This window comes from Brachycentrus maculatus, unplaced genomic scaffold (assembly GCF_059751285.1).
Source record: "Brachycentrus maculatus isolate JH-2025_06_01 unplaced genomic scaffold, ASM5975128v1 h1tg000122l, whole genome shotgun sequence".
Taxonomy (NCBI): domain Eukaryota; kingdom Metazoa; phylum Arthropoda; class Insecta; order Trichoptera; family Brachycentridae; genus Brachycentrus; species Brachycentrus maculatus.
In genome coordinates this window covers 1,614,175-1,633,432 of record NW_028280875.1, presented here as the reverse complement: position 1 = coordinate 1,633,432, position 19,258 = coordinate 1,614,175, and the positions used below count along the sequence as shown (strand labels likewise).

The window sequence follows — 19,258 nt, the reverse complement described above, 5'->3', positions numbered from 1 at the left end:
TTTATGTTTTACTCGGTAAATACCACTATTTCTAAAATCTATTGTGACACGTGTTTTGATGCATTCCGCATCATTTTCAAATACTATAATACATCAAGATAACAATAATTGAAATGTTGATTTTATTTTTTTAATATTTGAAGCACTAATTTTTCGGATCATTGTAATATATTATTTAGAGAAATAAAATAACTTTGTTTTTTAATCCACTCACTTTTATTATAATAAACCAACTAGATAACATGATTTTTGACTCAGTAGAATCTTATGTATAGGTTAGATTTAAGTTTTGTACTGACATTTGTTGTTTGAATTGCACTATATAGTTTTTTAAACACTGAAATGATCTATGAAAAATCTAATTTTTTAAATACAAAAATAGTGTAGTAATCAAAAATTCAATTACATAAAATGTTGTTAAAAGAAAATTAGGTTGTGGGCTATCGAATATTCCACCTTAAAAAATATTTAAAAGTTTGTCTTTATAGCATGATGTTGTGCTTTTTCACATTTTTTTTCTTCACATTTTTTCATATGGTAAAAATTACACAGTTGTTATTTTATTTTATGTATTGGTATCTCAACTTACACACATGTGTAACGTACACCATTCTGCCCTTTATTGAACATCCATATTACATCACTAGAATCTTTTTATACTTATGTTTTTTTATACATATTATATTAAACATTTATAAGGTGCTGTAAAATATCACCATACGTTTTAAAAGGGTAGGACAGCAGGAAACAGGTGACCCAAATGAAATGGACCCATTGATTCGGAAAATGGAAAACGAAGATGGAAAACGAATTCTTTATTATGCCTGTTATGAAAATATCTTTAAACCGATCCATTTTCAAATCCAATTAATAATAATAATAAAACCCTTATCCGCACCCCAATGGTGCATAGGGCACTGCGTCATATAAACGCAGTGTTATCTTGATGGTTTACACATGAAGGAAAGGTGATCAGCCCTCCGCTTCAGGTACCAGTCCAGGGTAATATTGAATAAATATGACAGTTAAAAAATCACTTATATTTATTTTACCCCCCTTGGGAATCGAACCCGGGACCTCCAGAACGTTAGGCGAGCATGCTGACCATTACACTACGGAGGCGGACAATATATTATTATATTAAACATTTATAGGGTGCTGTAAAATATCACCATACGTTTTAAAAGGGTAGGACAGCAGGAAACAGGTGACCCAAATGAAATGGACCCATTGATTCGGAAAATGGAAAACGAAGATGGAAAACGAATTCTATATTATCCCAGTTATGAAAATATCTAGAAACCGATCCATTTCCAAATTGGATTTGGAAATTAAGGATATGAATTTACTTATTGTAATGGACCCTTCGAAATTGATATGGGTCTTGATAAAAAACATAAATGAATCATTAATGTGTAGTATGGTAATAGGTTTATGTACCTAGATATTATTTTATTACATATTGTGTTGTAGTCATTATGACTTACGTAATACAAACATTGTTTACATTTCGCTCACTCCTTTCAAGAACGTCATAAATCAAAAAACTTGATTTTTCAGGAGAACGTTTTTGAAGTTTGAAAATATGACACAATGTATTAAAAATAAATATCAAGCCGCTTATTTAACTTTTTACTGTACAACAGATCTTTTTAGGTAAAACCTGAAGGTTTTTTCTGCATTTGAAAAATATTTAGTATGTTTAAAAAAATAATTAAACAATACATTTTCTTCAAAATGCAAAAACAACATTTTCTGCCCTGTAGCGGGTAAATATTAAGTTAAAAATTTACCTCTTTTGCTGGGATATAGTATATTTTCTGGGCATTCCGAAAACATGTACAACTGAAAATTATCGTTTTTTGATTTATGACGTTCTTGAAAGGAGTGAGCGATTTATTGAAAGAACAATGGTAAACATTTTTTGCAGAGACCCACTAAACCACTTTGTGTTTGCTTGTCGGTGGAGTTCTTTTTATATTATTTTTTGACATCTCAAAAACTCATCATATTACAAATTCTTAAAAAAAAAAAATATGCCCATTACATATAAATCTTGAAGAAATATATAAAAAAATACTATTATACCATTAATTATATAAAACATTAAACCTTGAGTCTAAGTCCCTCTACAATCACAAGAGCTCAGTCTCTTTTTTGGAGAGGCAAAGCGAATCTAAAACTAAATGTTTGCCATATGTATATATGTTTAGAAAATGTATTATGTTGTACTTAAAAATGTAACTATATTAGATAAATAAATAAATAAATAAATAATAATTACAATTGCTTCCTTTCCTACAACATTTTTATAATATAATGTTTTAGGAAAGGAAGCAATGTTTTTTTTATTGTTTTTTTTTACATAAGTAATACATAAGTGTTTAAATCAAACAAAATAGTTGGTAAATAAACAATACATTTCAAATATAACGTTTCTACCTCTCTTATAAAGTAGATACTTGTGTTTAGAGAGGGAGTTCGTTTTACATTTTTTTTAAACAAAGTAAATTAGTTAAAGTCAATTAAAACTAAAATTAAAAATAAACAAAGTAAATAAAAATTAAAAAAAAAATTCTTTGGTATGGAGTCTAGGTAGGGGTGAGTCTTTTATGTTTTTTTTTTTTAATTTTGTTTTAAAGATTACTTATCTAAGTGACTTTGAAATCTAGCTATGGCTTATGCAACACCGCTTATGATGGCTGAGTCTCCAACTTCCTAACTTCTATAGAGAACCGAGACCTACTTGTGGATTTACTCTTGCTCCGTGGTGTAATAGTTAGCGTGTTTAGCTACCGCGCTGGAACTGGATTCCCGTATTTTCATTCCTATGACGTGTTTCTGATAAGGGCGTTTTCACATTGCAGACACCAAGAAGCGGCGCTTCCTGCGCGGGCTGCGGCGCATGTTCAGGCGGCGCGGCCACCGCGGTTCGGGAGACCCGCACGAGGGCGCAGCCCGAGACGGGCCCCCCGGGGAGCCGCCCGCCGCGCGCCTGCTCGCCATGGACTCGGGCGTCGACGGCCACAGGAGGAAGTAAGTGCCTTTCTGGTGGTCTTTCTCATTTACTCCGACTTGACTTCTATAGTGACTTTCTGGTGGTCTTTCTCATTTACTTTCACTTGACTTCTATAGTGACTTTCTGGTGGTCTTTCTCATCTACTTTGACTTGACTTTGACCGTGACTTTCTGGTGGTCTTTCTCATTTACTTTGTCTTGACTTCTATAGTGACTTTCTGGTGGTCTTTCTCATTTACTTTGACTTTACTTCTATAGTGACTTTCTGGTGGTCTTTCTCATTTACTTTGACTTGACTTCTATAGTGACTTTCTGGTGGTCTTTCTCATTTACTTTGACTTCACTTTTACAGTGATTTTCTGGTGGTTTTTCTTATTAACTTTGACTTGACTTTTACAGTCTGCTCCTATTTCCACAATTTTGTTGATAGACGTCTCACGCTTCGATCGGCTACAACAGCTGCTATGGGCAAAGTGATATTACCAGCTCGCAAACAGCGCACTAAATTTGGCGAGCGTGTCTTTGCTGTTGCGGGGCGATGGCGTTTGAATGCTCTTCCACTATTAGTTAGAAACAGTCAATCAGGAACTGAAACAACCATTAGGTTAATCAACCACTTCTTAGGATAAAGCGGACTGTTGACTGTCATCAGCAGACCTTCCGTTCCACTAGAAGAAGGTTCGGCATATTGTGCATAGAGCCTTTTCATCCGCCGTTTCTTTGGCTAGGAGTTCGTTATCAGACCTGATATGGCACATGCAGTAGAAGTAAAGACTGAATTGCCTGTGATGTTCCCTCCCCAGGTCCGGCTCGTCTCACCAGGCCGGGCTGAGCGTGTCGCACGACTCGGTGTTCACCGGCGACGCGTCAGGCGCGTCCGGCGCCGAGTCGGACGAGGAGCGCGCGCGCAGCGCGTCCAGCGCGTCCGACCGCCGCCGCCGGCACCACCATCACCACCACCACCACAACGCCGGCCTTGCCACCCCGCTCACGGTGAGTGCTACCACCTTAACTCACAAGTCTTAGCCCGTACGTGATATATGGTGATATTGTACTCAGAGTATCAACTCAACACTGTAAGTCTAAAACCGTTCGTGATATATGGTGATATTGTACTCAGTGTATCAATTCAACACTGTAAGTCTAAAACCGTTCGTGATATATGGTGATATCGCAGTCAGAGTATCAATAGATTTTTGTCACGATTTTGGATTCTTGGCTAATAAATTAATATGAAAAAACACAAGACTATCGATTACATTCTTATTGAAATCTACAGACAGCTAAGGGAGGTATTAAGGTTTAAAGTTTAGATATTTGTATAAAACGAAAAACGTGCGTTCGCATACGTCATCAAATTTCCGTCATCGAACGTTTTATGACATCATATGGTTTATTGTCTATGGTTTATAGAGAAGTAATAGTAGTAGTGTGGATTGTTTGTTTACCACTACACTATTATTTGTGTTATAAAATATGAGGGAAGTGGGGGAGGGTGTACCTTAGGCATCATCAAATAGAGCCGCCGATAATTTAACAATGTTACCAATATTAAAATGACTCCATCGTTTCTGTGACGTAATTCATTGCCAACTTACGAAAATAACGTTTTTTCGAAGGCGAATTTTCCAAAAGAAAATGATGAATGAAAATATTAATTATATATCTGCTTTTATAAACACTTCACGAGTCTAATACAATCCTTTATAGGTTAAGTATGTTAACTTAGATATTCCTCCCGTCTGACAAAGATCCATTCCATCCCATATACTATTGATTGGTGCTCGGATATATGGTGAACTGTTCCAAGATGTGTTCTAATCCTATTCCATTGAATCGTATCGCCGTATAAGGTTGACAAAGACCTAAGAATATATGTGTGTGTATATATATATATACTAACTAACTAACTAACCATCACGCCGCTTCTCCACAGGGGTAGGCAGAGAGAAAAGAGCGCCACACCACTCTGTCCTTGCAAACATTCTTCGCCTCTTCCACGTTCATGCATCTCCTCATACATACCCGCCGATTATTACGACTCCTTACCTGACCACATTCAAGTATTTGGCATACCTGATCGTGCCATGTTTTTCTCGGTCTTCCTCTGCTTCTTTTCCCGCTAACATTCGCCTCATAAATTTGTTTTACCGTTCTTTCCTCACTCATTCATTCTACATGTCCAAACCATCTCAACACACCTTTCTTAATTTTATCGATAATGCTTATCTCAGCTTTGCATTCCTTCCTTATTTCACTATTCGTACATCTATCATACATCGTTTTGTCGCACATTCTTCTGAGAGATCGCATTTCGACTGCATTCAGTCTACTTTCATCCTTCTTTTGCCAACTCCATGTTTCACTTCCATACATTAGAGTTGGAACCAGGACTCCGTTGTGCACTGCCATATATGTATATATATATATATATATATATATATATATATATATATATATATATATATATATATATATATATATATATATATATATATACATATATATAGGTTTATTAAGTCATCACTCATAGAGTATTACTGAATGGTAATGTGTCAATCATTATGTATAAGTATTATTCGAATATTTATTGCGAGGCATGCTCAAAACACAGTACGCCATTTAGCTCATGGTATGAAAATAATTCGTGGCGTAGTACATGATGTTTGATCTATAAATAAATACTTATTCATTTTTGCACAATAATTTCGAATGTACAGAGACTAAAGGCTTACAACATTTTGAGTGTGTCCAAATACTTGTTAGAGTTATTTTCATATTATTTAATAAATAAATTATCGGGTCAAGCTTAAATGATAAAAATGAAAATGATGTTTTATGGCGTTTCTCATGTGTGTGATTATAATCCATGATTCGGACCTCACATACTAATAAAAGAGTTTCTGCTCAATAAAAAGCTTCTTTCCATCTCACCAATAGATGTCTCTTGTGAAGTTCTAGTGATTCAAGAATAAAGTTTCAAAATTGGTTCACATATATAGAACTTACAAGAATTTGAATAGTGTGGTTGTCAATAATGGGTAGAATTGGTGAATGTTACATTTTTGTAAAGTGATCACTCAAACCAGCCTAGGACGGTCGTCAGCCCCGTAAATGCCCAGACTTCCATATTCTTCTTCATTTTTGATGAGATGTGAAAAAATAATACGACTAAATATTATTCATTTTATTTAGTGGTTCCCTTATTATTTCCATTTGCTTAAAAAAACTGGTTCTGGAGCAAGAAAAGTAAAATAAATACTAAAAAATATGCAGATTTGTGAATCAAAATTAAGAAGAATATGGAAGATTAGGCATTTACAAGCCTTATGATCTGTGATTTATTTCATATCGTGTATTTTTTTCGAAGAAAAACTTGTTTTTTTTTTCAATTCAAAAACGGTGTTTTATGCAAAAAATTCAAATAAATTAAATTTTACCTTGATTTAAAGAAAATTGAATTGCGATTTATCGTATGTTGGGCCTTAACAGACAGCTAGAGTAGGTACTCAAAAGTTTGACAAACTTGACAATTGTACTGGACGACTAACCATAAACTCGTTCTTACGGTTTTGTTTTCAACTGCCAGAGATAGCATCTCGATTGTGTTGTTGAAGTATTTGGGGCAGCGTTGTTCCGCTCTCCTATTTCCCCTCCCACTGACGTCATCTGACCTTAGACCCTGCTCCCAAATCTCAACTAAACCATCGAGAATTTCCACGCTCGTGTCGGCCAATTTTACCGTTTGTCTCTATTCAATTGTAGAACTTTTAATGGCTATCATAGTCGAATGCATTCGTTGTAATAAAAAACGCGCTAATAGTGTCAGAAATAAACACTCTAAGGAGCACATCAGGCAAGAGTCTACGAGATAGAATATGGAACTCCAGGATAAGAGAAATATGCGAGATCGAAGATGTTGTTTGGTGGGGAAGGCAACGAAGAAGGCAATGGTATGCGCATGTGAGGAGAATGGAACTCCTCCAAGGTAGACGACTTTTGGACAGACCACCAAAGAGATGTATTGACAGCCGGGAATCGACATCGCAGGAGGCTAATTTCTCCCAAAAACAGGCCACAAGACGAAGCATATTTTTTTAAATTTGTAACATGACAACATTGATGTCAAGAAGGGGGCAATGATGTCAGCCAATGGATGCCCGCCATGTTTCCTGGAGCACGTGTGCTGGAAAACGATACAGAAAGCTTTTACTCAGCCGAGACCATTTTATTTGTATGCCAGATCCGAACGTTTTTCTTTTTACCTCTCATTTTTCTCAAAACACTCGGCAATCCGAACGATTATTTTATCCGAAAAACCCACTGCAAGATTTATGCTCGAATAAGCGAGCTAGCACTGTAAACGAAATGTCCGAAATCCGACCATGGATGTGTTTTTTGCTTCACCATCTTCAATATTTCTTGTTTTCTTCCGCTTCGTCTGTATATCTCTTTTGTTCTGTTAAGTTCAGTGTGTTCACGACTTTGTTAATGATTTACGAATCTGTAGCCGCAGTGCCTTCGGTTTTAGAATTCGGCACAGCCGGGTCGGCCGTACCCAGCGGTGGATCACGACTTCCTCTCTCCCATCACGCCTTCCGTCGTGGTCGGTGATGTCATTTGGACCATAGATGAGAAATATCTGTCTGTCGTTCAGAATGTGATTGGCATATTTTGTTCTAATTCCGTTTAGCTCGCTTTTGTCAATATGGAAACCTGTGAACTAAATATTTTTATTTAAAGGGGTACTCGCCAACATACATTCAGTAAGAGACTGGCTGCGCGAGGACCCAGACGTGACACCGAGCATTTAAAAAAAAAGAATATATGCTAATTAAAATGTAAACACCTTAAATACTTGCTAAGTTAATATTACGCCGCCTCTGTCCGCCTCCGTAGTGTAATGGTCAGCACGCTCGGCTACCGTTCTGGAGGTCCCGGTTTCGATTCCCAGGAGGGGTCAAATAAATATGAGTGATTTTCTCACTCTAATATTTATTCAATATTACTGGTACCTGAAGCGAAGGGCTGATCACCTTTCCTTCGTGTTAACGATCAAGATAACACTGTGTTTATATAATGCAGTGCCCTATGCACCATTGGGGTGCGGATAAGGTTTTGAATTGAATATTACGAGTATTTTATAATTATTACATTTGGATTTTTTTATATATCCGGTATATTTCTAAAACAAACGCTTATTGACCTTCAAATTACTGCCACGCAGAGGAAGGCAGAGAGTTTAGAAGACTACTCCAATCTGTCTATGCAAACAATCTTCGCCTCTTCCATATTCATGCATCTCCTAATACATACCCGGCGATTATTTCGACTCCTGACCTGACCAGGTTTAAGAATTTGAATTACTTGATCATGCCAAGTTTTCTTCAGTTTTCCTCTGTTTCTATTACCAATCACATTCGCCTGATAAATTTGTTTTACTTTTTTTTTCTTCAGTCATTCGGATTCACATCTAGAATAACCTCAATTAAAAAATATCATCAAATAGAAAAATATATTTTATCCAAAAATATCACACAAAATAATTTTCTTATTCTAGCCCTTATATGCACCCAATGGTGCATAAGGCACTGCATCGAATCGACATAGTGTTTCATGGGGGAATAGTAAGTTAGTTAAATTTTAATTGAAAATGGGTTGATGTCACCACAAAGTGACTGCTGAATCAGTTAATCAAGTAATTTGGGTAAAATACAACCTCAAGGGCGCTTTATAGAAATAAGGTATGTATAGATAATTTATGTATTAAATGTTAAAAAAACACTGATTTTTTGAGTCTACTAAGTTGTATTTTACTGTTAAAAAAAAAACAATAAATTTTGCGACAATTGTTTCACGTAGTTATGGCATTTTCAAACGAAAGTGACATTATGTAGACTCAAAATATCAGTGTTTGATTTGTCATTCATAAATTAAAATGGAGTTCTGCAAATTAAACGCCAAATCTAAAGATAAATTAGTCTTATATTATCCACTGACACTTCGTGATGGAATTGCATTTTTAATATATTATTAGATTAAAACCAATATTTTTAGCTTTTCCACTTTATTTTTATTTGACCAGCGACCGGGTTTCGTCGTTACCGACATCATCAGACTGGTCCAGTCTGATGATGTCGGTAACGACGAAACCCGGTCGCTGGTCAAATAAAAATTAAGTGGAAAAGCTAAAAATATTGGTTTTAATCTAATAATATATTGATAAATTAGTCACTTAGCTACATAAGGGCGAAAACTACAAATGTTTCAATGCAACATGTTTTTTTATTCTTTTTTTTAAATTACCTAACGTCCAAGTGGCTCTGAAATCTATCTACGGCTTATGCAACACCGCTTATCACGACCCTACTCAAAGTTTAATAGCCTATGCCTACTCATGAGTGGATTTACTCTTTATGTTTAAAGTTACTATAATTTCATGTAATTCATGAGTGAAAAAATTTGCATAACCTATCTTTTCGCGCATCCCCTCCACTCGGGCGCCCTCCTTTCGCCAAAGGCTATATAAACAGTGGCGCCGCGTTATCAGTTCCAGTAGCGCCAGAGATGGCGTTCGCACAACTGATACGACGTCTGTTTTGGTGTCATCAGCGGTCATGATGCACACCTCATCGGGCGCCCCGTTGTTCGGACGAGTGCCGTTATATCAGGGATATGCAACCATTGGACCTCAACTCATATAATATTTTTTTTACTTTTAGCGTTATGACAATTTTATTTTGAAATTTTACACAACAGTCACGTCGATCAAGTCATTCACATTAATGAGTTACACAAAATGAGTATTTGTACTATTCCAATTATCAGCCTCCGTAGTGTAATGGTCAGCACGCTTGGCTACGTATTTCGACGCATTCCGAAAACCATTTCCATCCTTCAAACCATAATTTTCAAACACCGTATGCGAAATGCATCGAGACACAAGTCAATAGATTTTAAGAAACAGTACTCTTAATGCCAAGTAAAACTGCAATTGAAAAACCCATGGAACAGGTGAATATCCGGCGTGATATTGTTCAGCATAGCGGTAGCTCTTCTTACAGGCACAACCATCGGCAGGTTGGTCCTGTATATAGGAATGGGAAACAATCTATACCTACCGACGGTAATGGACTTACAACCTTGTATTATTTAGATTGGCAGTGACAGGTATATTGAAAGCTTTTAAATGTAAATTCACAGTAAAATCGGGATACAATTTTATGTTGTTTCACATTTTCAATAAATTTCGCAACATAGTTAAAAAAAATTGCTTAGCAAGAGTAGATCTGTCAGAAAGCCTAGATGCTTCTGTATCAGATCTATGCATGCGGTGGGACAGCTTTCAATATACCTACCGACGCGGTCTTAGGTAACTATTGGGAACACACAGACCAATTCTCCGGATAATTTTAGGATTATCGATCATATCGCGCAACAATCGATAAAAATTCGTAATCAAATACACATTCCTTCTAGTCTCTAAACCATTGTTCCGTAAAGTGTGTGCCGTGGTGATATAGTTAGTGTGCCACGGAAAAATTCTAGTTTTGTAAAAAAAAAAATGGCTCCAAATTTTGATTTTTATTGCCTTTCCTTAGTTAAGTAGACTCACATTTCGCATTAAACATAATATGTTACCATAATATGGTAAATATGCACCTCTGAAATTTCTTAATTTGGTAGTTGTACCTTGAGTACAAAAAGTTTTGCGGAAAACTGCTCTGAACTATTGTAGCCAAGCATATCCTGGAGAAACTCGGTCGAGTAGAGCCAAGGATAATGCCCGTAATTTCTCATGTAAAGTAACCTCATAAACTTCGTTTGGACTCACCACTATAAATATCAATAAAAAAATGGTTTAGTACCTCTGGTATTAATCCAATCCCCCTTCCCGCCGCTGTCCCCCCCTACCCACACAACCAGTCCAACGAGTTCGGTTTCCTCCAATCCTCACTTCGTCATGCACTTCTTGTTTCTGGCGATCGCCATTGTTTGCCGAACGGGTGACCAATGCGCGAATCCGACATGTCGAGATGAACCACAAAATGTGTTTCACTGTAATTCCATACAGGAGCACAGGAATTGTAGAAGATGATAGATCAATAAACGCTTATATTAATAACAAGTCTCATAATGCACAGGTAATCGTCGTTTTACGGGTACCGTTCCGAGAAACACGGCGTAATCAAAATCGGCGTAAAATAAACACATAAGTACTTATATAATGTTTACATTAAATGTTAAAACCAAATACTGATTTTTAAGGTGTACTTTGTTATTATAACTACTATTTTATTATAATTCATATTTGAAGTACTACTTTGTGATTTTCCATTTTATAATTAAAATATAACTTTTTTTTAAATCACTATAAATATTTTATTTTAACTTAATTATAATGTCTACCGGTTTCGAAGCTAACCGCTTCTTTTTCAAGACTGATTAATACTAATCATTATTTATTTATATTTATAACAAAGCGTAAAAGTGTTGCTGCTATTAGAATCATTGGCTTTGGCCGAACCTGTGAATCTTATGGCCGCCACCAACCGGCGTTATTGTGAATAGGCGTAAATCGAACCGGCGCAAAACGACGGTTGCCTGTACTAGTACATAAGTATATGGATTTTGATTTCACTGGCTATACATTGACTTATATTTTCATATATTTTTGGTTTGTTTTTCTTCTGTTTTTATGGTCCAAACCACTGTCTGTGGTGTGTGATAAAACACATTCCAGTCTTGTCCTATGCCATGTGATCGAATGTTGCATATGGAATGCGTTTTGATAATTGTACCATGTTGTGCAGAAACCACCCAACCCACAAACTGGCAAGCTGAGATGAGATAATTCCGTTTGAATTATTTCAGAATAAAAAATGTATAAAAATATAACAATGTTTATTTAAAGTTTGATTTGTTTTGATATTACCATCAAGAAGCATATTTTAATCCCAGGAGCACAGGCTTTGCAGAAGATCATAGTTCAATAAACACTTGTACCATATTAATAAGCTGATTTTGATTTTAATGGCAATACATTCACCTAGGAAACTGCTATCATTTGTGTATTTTTTATTTTTTGACATCTCATCAAAGATGAAGAAGAATATGGAAGTCTAGGCATTTACGGGGCTGACGACCGTCATAGGCTGGTTTAAGTCATCACTTTACACAAGTGTAACATTCACCAATTCTACCCATTATTGACAACCACACTACTCAAATTCTTGGAAGTTCTATATATATGAACCAATTTAGAAACTTTGTTCTTGAATCACTAGAACTTCACTAGAGACATCTATTGGTGAGATGTATGTTACACGTGTGTAAAGTGATCACTTAAACCAACCTATGACGGTCGTCAGCCCCGTAAATGCCCAGACTTCCATATTCTTCTTCATCTTTGATGAGATGTCAAAAAATAATATGAAAATAACTCCTGTAATTGGAGATAATCCAGATTTTGTGAACAAGTATTTGGACACACTCAAAATGTTGTGTATTTTTTGTCCGTTTTTCTTTGGCTTTTGTGGTGCAAACCATTGTCTGTAGTGTGTGACATAACACATTCAGGTCTTGTCCCCTGCCATATGATCGTGTGCTGCATACGGAATGCGTTTTGATGATTATGCTTCTAATTTGCATAGTGCATACTATCTGCTGTATGCTGTGCATCTTTCAATGTCACTCCCACGACCTCAGCAGCCAATACGCTTTAAATTGCATTGGCCTTGACTTCTATTATGATGCACCGAGGCTTGCACATTGTGGGTTTTGATTAGACTAGACTAGTACTAATCATTAATAAGGATCGCTATCGCTAATTGAAATTATGATTTTTTTAACCTTTATTTTGTCGGTCAACAACGGTGGTCATACAGTCAATCATTTCTTCTTCTTCCTCTATATTTAGGATTATATCCTGTAATTCTCTGGTTCGCTCCTTGGAGGTGGAAAACCAGCTATCTCTCCAACATTTAGGTGGTCTTCCTGGGGTCTGATCCCGCTTATCCTGCTGTCCGCTGCTATCCTCACCACTCGATCCGAACTCGCTCTTCCCACATGATTTCTCCAGAAACGTCTTCTTTCTCTTCCCCATCGCACAACATCTTCATCATCGCAGATTTTTCTTATATCTGAGTTTCTTACTCTGTCGCTAAGTGTTAGGCCTGCAATGGTTCGTAGATTCTTCATTTCGGATGTCCTAAGAAGGCTTTTTGTTCTTGCGGTGTCGGCTCTTGTATTTTTTTTTAATATATTTTATCCATACAGTCATTAAAAAAGACAGAATTTTGAGTGTGTCCAAATACTTCACAAATCAGGAGTATCTCCAATTAGGAGTTATTTTTTTACATAACTTTTTATATAAATATATGAAGAAGAATATGGAAGCCAAGGCATTTACAGGGCTTTAAAGTATTTGACATCAGCCTGGTGATGTCGGTTACGACGAAACCCGGTCGCTGGTCCAATAAAATAAAAAAGGAAAAAAACTATAAGTTGTGGTTTTATTATATAAAATTCAGTTCCATCAAGAAATGCCAGTACAAAACTTGAATCCAATAAATTATTATTATTGAAATCTATTGTGACACGTCTTTCGTTGCGCTTAGTGTCATTATTAATCACGATAGAGTGTTTGATTATGGTGTTGAGTGAATCGAAACACGTGTCAATAGTGTTATGATAATCGAGGACATAATTGCTCGCATGCTCGTGTAGTCGGCTGTCCAAACTCAAAACACAGTAAGGGACATTTTTTTTAGTACGTCTTTTTTGTTGCATTTTTGGACTAAGTGGATTCTACTTAGTCCAAAAATGCAAAAAAAAATGTACGACAAAAAAAAATGTCCCTTACTGAGTTTTAAGTTTGGACAGCCGTTGTGATTCTCCTAACATGTCCGGGTACATCTCGTAGGTATAATTATATAACAAAAATTTTAAAATTAAAATTAACTAAGTAATAAAATATTTAAAGTGATTTTAAAGCAAAGACACGTTTTAATTATAAAAAAAACTGGTTAATTAACCATCACGCCGCTTTCCCGCAGGGGGAGGCAGAGAGAATAGACCGCCACACCAATCTGTCTTTTTAAACAATCTTCGCCTCTCCACATTCATGCATGACCATTCCTGACCACTTGAAAGTGGTCAGGAATAAAACAAGGTTGTAAAAAAAGATTGTAACTAGAGCGAGTCTTATCCGCACCTGATGGTGCATAGGGCACTGCATCAAATAAACGCAGTGTTATTTTAATATTTAACACATTAAGGAAAAATCACGACACAGGTCGTAAGCCCTGTAAATACTCCATATTTATATTCTTCCATATTCTTCTTCATCTTGAGATATCAATAAAAAAACCCTATTATTATAATTACTTCATGTAAAAAAGGGCACAATAAGAGTGTCGGATTGTGGTCCCGTGGTTAGTGTCGCGGACTCTTAAGTCAGAGTTTCTCGGTTCGAACCCACTCTACCACAATTTGATACCTATTTCTAATAATGAGCCGCTTAGGCTCACAGAAATAGTATGAAATGGGAATATTTGTGTAAACAATTAAAACACAAATATTCATCTTAAAAAATAAAATAAAAACACCGCGCGTATATGATGCAGTGCCCTTTGCACTGTCGGGTTCAGATAAGGGTTTGAATAAATTAATAGATTCGTTTTCTGGGGTCCATATACGTCATAAGATATATTAATATAATTCTAATCTAGCTTTTTTCCAGCGATTTCGTTAATCGATTGTTGTAGAATTTAACGAAAAAATAAAAAGAATTGTCGCAGTATAAGTTAGAAGCAGAAGAAGTAGGTACTGTAACGTCTGTATTATCGGAGCAAGTGTAACAGTAAACGCTATGTTGTAGCATTCCTGAGTTGAGACAATGGACAGTGCGTCACTCATTAGCACCCCGTTGTGTTGTGAGAATTGTACTGCACTGTTTACTGACGACTCTCTTCTAGCACTATGTAGACTTGTTAACTGCCTCCGCAACTGTGTTTCTCAAATTGTTAGCTAACTAACTAACCAACTAACCATCACGCCGCTTCCCCGCAGGGGTAGGCAGAGATAATAGAGCGCCACACCACTGTGTCCTTGCAAACATCCTTCGCCTCTTCCACGTTCATGCATCTCCTCATACATACCCGCCGATTGTTACGACTCCTAACCTGACCACTTTCAAGTATTTGGCATACCTGATCGTGCCATGTTTTTCTCGGTCTTCCTCTGCCTCTTTTCCCGCTAACATTCGCCTCATAAATTTGTTTTACCGTTCTTTCCTCACTCATTCGTTCTACATGTCCAAACCATCTCAACACACCTTTCTTAATTTTATCGATAATCCCAATCTCAGCTTTGCATTCCTTCCTTATTTCACTATTCGCACATCTATCATACATCGTTTTGTCGCACATTCTTCTGAGAGATCGCATTTCGACTGCATTTAGTCTACTTCTTAAATTTCAATTTTCAATAATAATTCATATATAATAAAAATATGCGAGATCGAATATGTCGTTAGGTGGGGAAGGCAACGAAGGAGACAATGGTATGCGCGTGTGAGGAGAATGGAACCATCCAGACTCCCCCACATCGCACTGTACGGCCAACCCCATGGTAGACGACTCCCGGGCAGACCACCAAAGAGATGGGTCGATAGCTGGGAATCGACGTCGCAGGAGGCTAATCCTTCTTAAAAACAGGCCGCAAGGCCTATAATAATAATAATAATAAGAAGAATTCATATATACATTACAAACTAACATTTAAAGCGTGTACATTAAAAACATAAATTAAAAAGTAAGCAAGAAGACTCTTGTTAAAGATGTAGACGAATCCCGTTTCGGAATACGCCCTCAGACACATGGAACAGATGAATATCCGTCGTGATATTGTACAGCGCAGTGGTAGCTCTTCCTACAGGCATAACCATCGGCAGGTTGGTCCTGTATATAGAAATGTGAAACAATCTATGCCGAAGCTGTCTTAGGTACCTATCGGGAACATATTCTTCTTGGTGTAGGCCTTGTGGTCCGTTTTTAAAGAGGGATTAGCCTCCTGCGATGTCGATTCCCAGCTGTCATTCCATTTCTTTGGTGATCTGCCCGGAAGTCGTCTACATTGGGGTTGGCCGTGTAATGCAATGTGGTGGAGTCTGTATAGTTTCATTCTCCTCACATGCGCATACCATTGTCTTCATCTTTGCCTTCTCCATCTTACGACCAATGTGTCACATGCGGCAAAATAAAAATTCTCTCTCTCTAGACAAAATATTATATAATTTATAATTGAAGCACTAACTTTGTGATTTTCCATTTTATAAATAAAATGTAACTTTGTTTTAAAATCACAATAAATATTTTATTTTAACTTAATTATGTATAATGTCTACCGGTTTCGAAGCTAACCGCTTCTTAAGTTATAATAAAATATTTATAGTGATTTTAAAACGAAGTTATTTTTGTTTTTTTGTTTTTTAATTTTTTTATTTTAAACTTCATGTACAGAAAATAAAAAGTACATTGGCGGGCTTATTGCTAAAAAGCAATATCTTCCAACCGACCAAAGACGGACTAGTGATATTGATCAAAACGTTTGATACCATATATAGCCGTTTGCAATCAGTGGGCAGATAGTACTTGAACATTTAAAAAAACATAAATTACAAATTGACATTTAAAAAGAAACATAAATTAACAAAAGACGATAATAAGGAGGGCAAAGGAAGAAGGGAGTTTAGGGGAGTTACGTTTTAATTACAAAATATTATACTTTCCGCTGACGGTTACAAAACTAAAAATATCGGAGTTGTGTTATGTTAACAGAGTGTTCTTAGAATTATTGAAGAATGTTTTTTAGCTCTGAAAATGATGATGCGTCGGAAAATTTCGTGTGAACAGTTTCTCACACAATATCTGCCATTATACACGAAGTACCTAACTATGACTGCTGAATTGAAATAAACTTTTCGAGTATCTTTAATTGAGTCACTTTGTGGCTTATAAGCACTTTAAATTAAAATTGTACACTGTTCATTCCATTATTATTCATTAAAATATTTGTTGAAATCCATTATGACACGTTTTTCGATGCATTTAACGATGTTGAATGCATCGAAACATATTGTGATGGGTCTTGAAATATTATTATTATGGAGCGAATGGATAACGAGAGAATGACTTAAAAATATATATATATATTGCGAATGTGAGCGGGAAAAAAGAACGAGGACGGCCGAAAAAGACTTGGCACAATCAGATCAATCAGAACCTAAAATCTGGTGGTGTCAAAAGTCTGCGTAATCGGAGGGGATGTATGACTAGATGTATGGATGTGAAGGAGGCGAGTAGTGTATGTCAGGACAGAAGAGTGTGGCGTTCCATCCTTTCTGCCTACCCCTGCGGAGAAACGGCGTGATGGTAGTGGTAGTAGTAGTTGAAATATTATCACTCCAGCAATATTTGAGTCTTGCAATGTTATCACTCCAGCAATATTTAGGTCTTGAAATACAATATTATCACATCAGCAATATTTGGGTCTTGAAATATTATCACTAGCAATATTTGGGCCTTGAAATGTTATCACTCCAGCAATATTTAAGTCTTGAAAAATTATCACTCCACCAATATTTGAGTCTTGAAATATTATCACTGCAGCAATATTTGGATCTTGAAATATTATCACTCCAGCAATATTTGGGCCTTGAAATGTTATCACTCCAGCAATATTTAAGTCTTGAAAAATTATCACTCCACCAATATTTGAGTCTTGAAATATTATCACTGCAGCAATATTTGGATCTTGAAATATTATCATTCCTTTTTCATGATGAATGATGTGTTTTTGTTAAAATATAAATTAATAAATAAATTACAAGTATTATTTATCTTAACACCAAAAACAATTGGAATATTTGTAATCTCGCAAAAAAATATTTGGTATAAAACAGGCCCCGTGTTGGAATAATGTTTTGTAAATACGGTCGCGATTTTAAACAACCAGTGCCATCTGTAGTTATGATTCGACACTTGGCAAATGAAAACATCTTCAGAACTCGCTATTCACACGTAAAACGCGAAGTGTATCTATTCACCACAATCCCAGGCTCGCTTTTTATCCGAGTGCTTTGTTTATTTGCCTGCACGTCCACACTACCGCATTTCTTCAAGTGCCACAAACCGCAAGGTATAATCAGTGCTTCCTGTACAAAAATTGAGCTGCGGAATAATTCGGCAACGCCACATCGGGTGTTTAAAGTAAACCGGCTATTGATTGGATTATTGTATAACTTTTACCGATTTTTCTTATTCCCCGTCTTATTCCTCATTACTGAGGGTTGTGACCCTTGTGGAAGCAATGACTCTTCTCCAATTATCCCTTGACTGCGCTGCACGTAGCGCTCCAACCACCGAGGTGCCTGCTGCTGCCTTAACTTGATCGGTCCATCGTAAGGGGATCTTCCTTCCGCTAACGATCACAACCAGTCGTTCCAGGCTATCCTCATTGCCACGCGCAACGTGTCCAAGGAACTGAAGAATCCGTCGTGTACAGACATTAGCCAGAGTCAAGTCATCCAAGTGTAGTTCCTGATTTTTAACTGATTAGTAACGTAACGATATTCAGATATCTCAACTTGTGACGAAGCATATATCGTTTTTATGCGAAAGAAGATGGGCGTCTAAGCATCCCAGAGTTTTCTTATAAAAAACAACAAATCAAAATAATAAAAAATAATGCCTTTCAAGCCCTGCCTTATTGTGTTTATAACGTAGAATTTTGTCTTGCATCTCATTAGTCTGATGATGTCAATTATGACAAAACCCGTTCGCTGATAAAATAAAATTCATGTGGAAAAATTTACATAGATACATCTTATTTTATTCTGTAAAATGCAGTTCCACCAAGAAATGTCAGTACAAAACTTAAACCAATACAGAGTTCCTTTGACCATTTATCACATGGTAATGGTTCCACCGGGCAATAAGCCAACAACCCGATTTTTTAGATAGTCACCAAATACACGTTGCAGCACGGCATTGTATGTAATCCTGAAATTATCCTTAGTTATAATAAGATATTTATAGTTATTTTAAAACAAAGTTACATTTTAATTATTTTTAATATTTGTTTTTATGTATTCGCTTCAAATGTAAGTTTGTAATGTATACATGAATTATTATTGAATAAATTGAATTGAATTGAATGTTGCAACACGGCATTGTAT

At 36.2% G+C, this 19,258-nt stretch overlaps 1 protein-coding gene across 2 annotated transcripts in view; it reads left to right on the top strand.

The window, feature by feature from the left end:
• LOC148309499 (uncharacterized) overlaps positions 1–19,258 on the top strand; it is a 206,333-nt gene that overhangs the window by 64,651 nt on the left and 122,424 nt on the right. For both annotated transcript variants that reach the window (XM_088260053.1, XM_088260052.1), the window contains exons 4-5: positions 2,868–3,036; positions 3,822–4,011. In XM_088260053.1, coding sequence (XP_088116179.1) covers positions 2,868–3,036; positions 3,822–4,011 — 359 coding nt within the window. The remainder of the gene's footprint in view (positions 1–2,867; positions 3,037–3,821; positions 4,012–19,258) is intronic.